Consider the following 9,027-nt stretch of genomic DNA (forward strand, 5'->3'; position numbering starts at 1 on the left):
CATCGTTGTCGAGTAGTCAAAAACGTAAATATTTCGCTAAGTTTACCGGTTCAAGCGCGTGTCAAAGTCGTTTACGAGACAAAAAAATGTTTTTTTTCCAAAAAAAATCCGTTTTCGTTAAAATTTATACCGGGATGTTTATAAAAAAATTTATATTTAGTTTTTCTTTAAGAAAATTAACAAAAACATATTATTAACTAAAAAGTATTTGACCTACTTAAATATATATGAAGTTTTCTTTTAAATTAGAATTAGAATTAGAGAATATTATATTACACGTTAGGTTAAATTAAAGGCCCATATTCTTCTCCTCCACAGCTCCACCCCCATGAGACATCTGCAACTCCCAAATTCTTCTCATCACCATCTTCAATTTGAATCTACTTTTAAAAAGGTTTTTTTTCTTCTTTTTGGAAGTTGGAAGAAGTCAAATAAGTATGACTGAGATATGAATAAATAAAATATTATTTCTATCTCATATTTGGTCGGCAATCAAAGCGGCATATTAGCATTCAAATCTCCACCGCCAAAGGTGCCGATTTCAGCGGGGTGGTGTTCACCGCCGGCACCACCTGCCATGTCAACATTTTCATTGGCATAATGACATCCATAACTAAAAAGTCTATTTTGGAAATGGCTGAAAGTTAGTTTATTTTAATGAGTTGAAAGTCAAAAGTCTATCCTAATTTCCATCCTGATATTTTGCATGTGGATTTTAGTCTTAAGATCGTTTACGCCTGTTATTCTTTGTAAAAACAAGCTACTTGCCCTTGACATTATAACGTTTCGTTCGACACCTTGTCTGACCCGATATGCTGGTTTTTTAAATATAAAAAACCATCACATGGGTAATTAGTATTGCAGTATATTGCCAGTTTCCACTTTTGTTTTTATATAATTAAGTACTTCAGTTGGTTGGTTATCTGAATTTTACAGAATCTCCATTAATCTTATGAACAATGTGATGCAAGAATCATCAAAATGCAATAAAATTCCTTAAGATGTCATCCTCTCAAGTTAAGAATTCGCCTAGTTGATGGATAATTCACATGGTCTCTCAATCATTATGAGTTGTTTAGGAATTAGGACTCGAGTAGCCAATTTTACATTTCAAAACTTTATGGGCTTTTAAATATTTTATCCCCTGTCCATTTGGCAATAATTTACAGTTTTACACCCTGCTAACAAATGTATTGTGTCAAACGGCATGTCATTGGACCTTGATTTTAAACTACCGATGTTTGATGACCCGATGGCAGGGGTCCAGCATCAGGCTTAATATATGGACTTAGGCCCGGACGAGTCATCTAATAGCAACCTTGATGATTATAATATAATATTGTAATTCCAGTAATCTAATCAAGTCGCACTGAACTCAATAGTTGATTAGATAATCGAGCTTTAACTTAAATAAAGGCTAAATTAAGCTCGAGTCAACTTTAAATTTCTATAATAAGTCGTATTCGAACTTGAAGTTGTGTCAGCTCAACTCGGCTACACCCTTAAATTTACGTTTAAATCATTCTAAAACCTAAGTTGTCATCACTAAAGGTTATTGGTGTTGGCCTCAACCGTGGGTTGAAACTTAAAAGGCGTGTCGCCTGCAATGTGAAGGCTTCCAGCCCTAGTTGAAGGGGTGCTGATTGTGTACATTGGCTAAATAACTCCAGGTCATATTATCCTGGACCGATTACTTAGTTTACATGCTCATCGTGTAAGCTTCATAACCTCAAACCTCCAATGGCCTTCCCTACGGCCTACAACGATAATCCAGAGTGAGAATAGGAAAAATGATACTGGCCACTATTAAACACCATGCACTACTCATTAAAGGGCTTATATGGTCCACGCTACGATCTACCATGCACTACTCTTTAAAGGGCTTATAACCCAAATGATAGTGTAGAATTAGGAGAAAGACCCCGCCCACCTACACTCACGCAACTCTGGGATAGTGATATGGTTTATCTTCATCCCACACTCCCTAGATCCTACCTAAAGTGGTGGTTGGTCTTGTTTTGGTTTATTTATATTATATAAGTTTAGAACATGCATTCCCTAAACCTTCTAGGAGAAACATTTGAAGTGGAATAATGTAGGCATACACAAAAGCCATAGGTTTCAATCAATCCCCTAACTTTAAACAAGAAAATGAAGTCGTCTAAAATGCAAATATACTAAAGCAGAATTTGCCAAGTACGAATTTTGACAAATAGATTGTGTATGCAAATTCATAAGATATACATGAAGAAAAACATAATAACGTATACACCATAGCGACAGAAATAAGTGTACCTGACCATGGGTGACAACCGCTATGCAAACAACGGTTTACGGATTACATTCTAAGTGCCATGCTAGTCTCTTCCTGAGCACCACAGATGTAATACCTGGAGCATCAAATAAGCATGTTTAAAGATAAATATATTCCTTTTCACTTTCTTGCTGCACTCCTTAGAAAACAAAAGGAACATACCCTTACAGACACGATCGTAGGTGCAATAGTTATCATGCTTATGCTCAGCTGAGACCATACAGCGTGAATTACAAAGAATCTATCACGGTCTATAGTTTTAACGCATTTCCCTACATCTAAGATCTAACTTTATCATCAAAGCTTTGGATTAATTATACAACTTGAGATCATCAAACTAATATAAAATAGTTAAATCTATAAGATCAAAACTTTCTACATTATGCAAAAGAATAAATATATAAACAACAAAAAGAAGAATTCCCTGTAAAAATGGACTTGAGGAAATGCCATTGCTAACCACAAGCAAGAATCTTTAGATCAAATAACGCCGGGAACTGAAAATACGAGTATTTTTTTCTATCGGATGTACCAATCATCTTCTTCTTCACCATCACTATCCGATAAATAATCACTTCCGTCATCTTCATAATCTTCATCCTCCCCTTCGGAAAACATCGAAACCTTGGACTGACTAAACACGCCCCTCTTCCCGACTAACTCATCCAAAACACCATCTACATCCAAACCCCGTTCATCAAAATCCGAAACAAACAAACCCTCATCACCACCATCCACAACCCGATCACTCCTACTCCTAACCACCAACTCCTCCTCCGTAACCTCCCCATTCTCAACCCGACTCCACGACACCCACAAATCCGCTTCCCTCCCCAACGCCCGATCCCAATCCCCAACCACCACCGTCCCCAAACTCGACACCCGCGCCCGTTTCAACATCTCAACAAAATCCGAATCATCCGAAACCAACACCAACCAATCAACCCCACGGCTCATCGAATGCTGCATTTGTCTCTTCAACGCCCAATCCGCCGCCTGAGGCTTATCATCCACCGTCTTCACAAACACCCCCGCCCGTCTCAGCTCCCCGGCCAACCCGTACCCAACTTTCGGCGTAACCAAACTCCTCGCCGCCTCCACGTACTTCAAATTCCCCGAAATAAACCGTTCCTTAAACCGCTGCCGTTTCTTCCCTTTCAACATTTTCATCCTATTCATCTTCTTCTCCCTTTCCCTAACATGTAACTGTTGGAAGTGTTTCTTAAGTTCTACATTGGTTTTACACTTTCGACCGCATACGGTGCATATATACGGGTCTGAAGAAGTAATAATGCCTTTACGCTCTAAATTGTCTTGATGGCGTTGATGACGGCGTTGTTGGAGAACCCAGTGAGGGAGGTGGATGAAGGCGTGGCGGTTGGCGTAAGCGGAGGCGTCAATGACGTCACCGAAGCGTGAGGCGAGGGTTATAAGGGATAAAGCGGCGTCGTATGGGGGTCCGCGTGGGGGTTTGTTGTCGAGGTCCCATAAGATGACGACTTTTTTGGGTTTGGCGGTGAAGATGCCGTCTTTGTTTCGGACCATGTCGATATCGGACGTGGAGGCTGGGTGGTCGGAGGCGAGGATTGGACGGCGGCATGGACGGAAACTGGTGGTGAGTTTGAATGGGTGGTGCTGGGGGTTGAGGGTGAGATTGAAGGAGAGGGGTTCGAATGGTTTGCAGAGGAAGTTCATTTCATTTGATCACTTTCATATGGATTGGATAAGGGAATTGGGAGTTTAGTTTGAGTCTTTGAGATTAACAAGAAAGACTTGAAATTGGAATAGTATATTTTCGGGTATTATTCCTCCATATGGATGCTTCGATTTGGATTCATGGTTGTGAAAATCCCGACTAAACGTTGATTAATTAGTCATGATCTTATTGATTGACTGACGACTAGTGATTACCAAAGCACTTACTGGATTAATATGTTGTATTTTTAAATTCTTGGTACCAATACCGATCCCGAAATTCGCAAATTCTTGGTACCAGTACCGGTACCGAAATATTCGGTTCGGTACCGGGATTATACCGGCACCGAAGATAAAGAATGGAGAAATACCGGTACCTTATCGTATCGTACCGGTAACGATACTGTACCGATCCCGAAACTTAAAACTTCGGTACCGACGATACCAAATCGGTACCGATACCGATTTTGCTCATTCGTATTCCTAGTTACACCACATTTACACTTACTCTTTAGTAGTTTGAGATCAGGGTAAAACTAATGATAGCTTTGTCACTGATTTCGTTGATTGAGTAGTGTATTTTCTTAAAACACGTTATAAGATGATTATACAATATTTATTGAAAATTTATGTTCTATAAAAATATGATATTTGATCGCTTTAAAGTGAATATCTGAAACGCCACCTATTTAACATCTTTTACATTAACTTGATCAATTTATTTACGACTTTAAGTTATTGACAATGCATGATTTAAAAACCTATATGCTAGTCCAATGTTGCAAAATCCCGAATAGGCGTTGATTAATCCTCGATTAATCACTAATCCCCACTTCATTGATTATTTTTTTGGCTAATCGACCAATTATTGGTCAAATCCACCAAAATCAGGATTAATCATACTTGAATGGCTTTTTCTGATGAGATTTTAGCCAAAATCAGCGGTTTTCGGCAGGTTTCAACCAATATCAACGGGTTTCGGCAATATTACATCAAAAGTCAACGGTTTTCGACGAGATTCCGGCCAAAATGTATTTTGTAAATGTATAAAACTAAAATTTTTACATTAAATTCAATCCAGTTAATCAAGATTAATCACTAGTACTTACCCCACATCCGATTAACGACTTGATAATTACAAAATTTAGTCAAACCAATTGGGCCAGTACCTTATGTGGGGTTATCTCGGCCCATTCCAGCATCATCACATAACTAAACTAACAACCGTCTTCATCTACAACTCCCCAGTTGACGTCACTCTTCTCTCTCTTGCCTACCAATAAAACAGATCAGTTGCAGAATCAACCAACCAACAACCATTAACGGTCCTTGTAAGAAGAAGATGCGAGGAGAATGTGGAAGCAGATCGGAGCTAGAGAATCGGGTAAACTTCGCCCTAATTCCTTCACCAACCGTATTCGTTCCCATCGTTCATCCTCTCTTCTTCTCTCCAATCACAAAGAGCTTCTCTCTCCTCACCGTGCCTCCATTAATACTCTCCAGGTATATTATTATTATTATTATTATTATTATTGTGGAGGTCAGTTTGTTTGATCATAAAATCAGGTTGATTTGACAGAGGGGAGGTATTTGTTATCCGGAGCATCAGATGCATCGCTTGCTATTTTCGATATTCAACGCGCTACTGAGTACGATGCTGGTGGACTTATTGCTAAGCATAAGCCTGTACTTGTTGACAAGCAGCATGAGAATGGGCATAAGTATGCCATATCGACTGCTGTATGGTATCCGGTTGATACAGGTCTTTTTGTCACCGGTTCGTATGATCACCATATCAAAGTTTGGGATACCAATACCACAGAGGTATGTGTGTGGATAGTTGTTCTTATTACCTTATTGTTGTTACGGTTATGTGTTTTTTGTAGTTATAAAATGCGCTAGGAGCAAAAAAATGAGGGCCTCGGAAAAAAAACGTACTTAAATAAAAATAAATTAGAAGATCTTGTGTGTTAGGAAATTGAACCTGTTCTTTATATAGAATAAACGAAAGCTGTTATATAACATTTAATATCATCTAGTTAGTACCAAAAGTTCTAAAAGAGTGAAGATTCAAACGTGTTTCCAAAACTTGAAAGAGTACCAAAGGTTCGAAAGTAATAAATGGTAATGGTTTAAATGATCATTGTTCTTGATATGTCATCAATACCAGTTGACGTGTCGTCAACTTAAGAAGCGAGGGCCTAGGAACTAGAAGTGCATACATTGGGCCTCGCCTGGAATTCTGGAAAATGGGACTAGGCGCAACAAGCGAGGGCTTTTAATAAATATGGTGTTTCTCAAACTGAACTTTTGTTGTAATGTTTTGTTCTTTATAGGTGGTGATGGATTTTAAAATGCCAGGAAAGGTTTACAGAACTGCAATGTCAACGTTAGCCACGTCTCACATGCTTATTGCTGCTGCAACTGAAGATGTACAGGTTCGGCTTTGTGATATGGCTTCAGGGGCGTTTGCTCACACGTTATCTGGTCATCGTGGTATGCTGATGTTATATATTAAGTTATTAGTTTAAGCATATTATACACATGGATCTGAAAGCTCGTGTTATCATTATTCTGTTGATGACAGATGGTGTAATGTCAGTGGAGTGGTCAACTTCTAGCGAGTGGATTTTAATGACGGGCGGTTGTGACGGAGCGATACGGTTTTGGGACATTAGACGTGCAGGATGTTTTTCTGTTTTGGATCAATCACACTCTCAGCTTGGACGGCGTCCACCTCTAGTTGACCCTTCCGCTACCAAGGTTGACTTTTTCATAGACACCTTTATAATAAAAAGTTATTCTTGTTACATGTTGAAAAAAATCATATGATCTGTTTTATTGTTAGGTTTCAACATCTAAAGCTCGAGCACCACCGAGAAAAGTAGGTTCTGGAAGTAGCTCAAAGCACTCTGGTAATAACAAGATTCTTAAACATGCAAAGGGATCTGGTAAGCAGAGACTTCATCCTGGATTGTTGACCAGTCAAGATCGGGCTACTGCTCATTATGGTGCGGTTTTGGGGCTGAAAGCAACTGAGGACGGCATGTATCTTCTAAGTGCAGGTTCAGCCTGATTTGCACAATGAATAATCTTTCCAAACAATATACTCATTTTCAAATTTCTCTTATCTTGGGTATACATGTGTTATATATAGGATCTGATTCAAGATTAAGATTGTGGGACATACAATCTGGGTGCAACACACTTGTGCACTATGAGATGGTGCGTATGCAAAGCAGCAAAGCAATACAGTTGGCTGTGACTCAGGATTCAGGCATCGTCTTTCTTCCATGCATGACATCTGTTAAAGTATGTCGCTTAACAACATTAGATATATGTTTTTTGTATGAATATTTATATTTTATAAAGTTTAAACATGTTTTATGGATGTCTAGGGATTTGATGTGTGGTCAGGGAGGAGTAGGATGACACTTCAAGGACACTATGAGAATGTAAATTGTTGTTGCTATAGCGCCAATGATCAGGAACTGTACACAGGTGGTAATGACAGACAAATACTTACATGGTCACCTCCCAAGTTGATTTCTGATGATGCGGTATGTCATGCAGTAATGTAACTGTAGATTGAGTTATTGTTAAGTTGTTAATTAGTTCGGTTTGTGACATGTTGCAGGATGAATGTGGTAGAACCGGGCAGCCTTCTGCAGTTGATGAGGATAACTGGAGTGACTGATTTGCTTGCAGATATTACAATCCCACTTTTATGGTTTGACTAATTAGTTGTATGCTATATACGTAGTGCTTTATGTTAAGGGTGTCTGCTGTTGATGTATTTGTGTGTTGAATAGCATTTTAGTTTACACTTTGTTTTTTATAGAAACTAGAAAGTTGTTGAATTGAATTTAGTTAACATGACATCAACATATCCTGAGGTCATACTCATTCCTGGCCAATAGTTGTGGCTTCAAATGCGTCTGAGATACCATTTAATGTGTGACAAATACTGTTAACAACGACGTTTCGGCCTCAACCCTGTTACACAATGAAAGGGCGCAAGTCGATATCAATCCATTACCATTTTCAAGGTTAAAAATCAATTGAAAGGCCCCACTAACCCCTTGTCCTCGCCCCAGCCGTTGCACTGACAGTAATGTTCTTGTTTTGCAGCACACTCAAATCACAATCTATGCTTATGGACTCAATCCCCTCAACTGTGTGATAACTAGTAGTCAAATCCCATCAGCATATCATGTCAAATCCCATCATCACATCATGAGGAAACACAATAAGGGTGTGTTTGGTTCACAAAGCTCAATAATGTGTTGGAAGTTGGATATTTGGAATTATTGAAATTGGAATCTCAATTTCATTATTAATGTGTTTAATTGGCAAATTCAGCATCCTTTCCACAATTGAGTCTCTATGATACCATTTATAGCATCTTACCACTTATACAAATTATATGTTTTATCTCACAATTGTTATAAATATATATTATTGTGGTTATCAATACCAAATATAGTTAGGCTTTTTCTCTAAGTTATCTTCTCCTATATATACATATCATTTGTATCATATTGTAGAACACACCTAATTAATGAAATCTCCATCTTTCTCTTTACATGTCTTCTCTTATTCTTTAGCTATTAGGCTTGTTTCACAACACGTTATCAGCACGAGACTCTACACGAAGATGCGGTGGAGCACCAATCTAAAGATCTGTACGAAATCGATTACAGGTACTAATCTCTATGTAAGACGAATTGATTAACGGGAGTTATGTAAATTTCGCTTGTTTCTTCCGCTAGTTAATGAGGTAACTATTAATTATTTCACCTTTTATTATAACTAGAGAGTTTTAAAATATAGAAAGTGCTCCATGAGTTGGTCGGTCAATTGATTTCTTTCGTTTTGTTTTTTTTCCCTTATTGGTTTACTTCAATGGGCCGGTGCCAAATTCATGTTCTTTTAATTGCTGAGATTTTCGGTCCACCATAACTAAACTTTGATCTACTCTAATCTCTAGATATATAATTAAATTAATTCATGATTGA

At 38.2% G+C, this 9,027-nt stretch overlaps 2 protein-coding genes across 3 annotated transcripts; one reads left to right on the top strand and one right to left on the bottom strand.

Annotated features, from left to right (window-relative positions):
• Positions 1-1,305: 1,305 nt before the first annotated feature.
• LOC143562848 (uncharacterized) lies at positions 1,306-4,080 on the bottom strand. Its single transcript, XM_077050538.1, has 3 exons — positions 2,477-4,080; positions 2,296-2,390; positions 1,306-1,757 (listed from the first exon to the last, which is right to left on the bottom strand). Exon 1 carries the CDS (start codon positions 4,007-4,009, stop codon positions 2,834-2,836), a length of 1,176 nt encoding a protein of 391 aa, XP_076906653.1. The 5' UTR covers positions 4,010-4,080; the 3' UTR covers positions 1,306-1,757; positions 2,296-2,390; positions 2,477-2,833.
• Positions 4,081-5,282: 1,202 nt separating this feature from the next.
• Positions 5,283-8,219, top strand: LOC143562866 (WD repeat-containing protein ATCSA-1-like). 2 transcript variants are annotated; one of them, XM_077050553.1, is made up of 8 exons: positions 5,283-5,512; positions 5,576-5,833; positions 6,346-6,505; positions 6,597-6,772; positions 6,858-7,074; positions 7,167-7,321; positions 7,408-7,586; positions 7,661-8,219. In XM_077050553.1, exons 1-8 carry the CDS (start codon positions 5,363-5,365, stop codon positions 7,704-7,706), a joined length of 1,341 nt encoding a protein of 446 aa, XP_076906668.1. In that variant the 5' UTR covers positions 5,283-5,362; the 3' UTR covers positions 7,707-8,219. The 2 variants fall into 2 exon arrangements, with proteins under 2 accessions (XP_076906668.1, XP_076906669.1); XM_077050554.1 differs by having other exon boundaries at positions 7,408-7,569; positions 7,647-8,219.
• Positions 8,220-9,027: the final 808 nt, after the last annotated feature.

The sequence above is a fragment of the Bidens hawaiensis genome, unplaced genomic scaffold (assembly GCF_021521415.1).
Source record: "Bidens hawaiensis isolate Kalapana, Puna unplaced genomic scaffold, B.hawaiensis_p1.1 tig00021180_1, whole genome shotgun sequence".
Lineage (NCBI taxonomy): Eukaryota > Viridiplantae > Streptophyta > Magnoliopsida > Asterales > Asteraceae > Bidens > Bidens hawaiensis.

Coding starts and splice junctions, on each gene's coding strand:
- LOC143562866 (XM_077050553.1), top strand. CDS start 5,363: ATGTGGAAGCAGATCGGAGCTAGAGAATCGGGTAAACTTCGCCCTAAT. Junction 5,834..6,345: donor GGGATACCAATACCACAGAG/GTATGTGTGTGG, acceptor TGTTCTTTATAG/GTGGTGATGGATTTTAAAAT. Junction 7,587..7,660: donor GCGGTATGTCATGCAGTAAT/GTAACTGTAGAT, acceptor TGAATGTGGTAG/AACCGGGCAGCCTTCTGCAG.
- LOC143562848 (XM_077050538.1), bottom strand. CDS start 4,009: ATGAACTTCCTCTGCAAACCATTCGAACCCCTCTCCTTCAATCTCACC.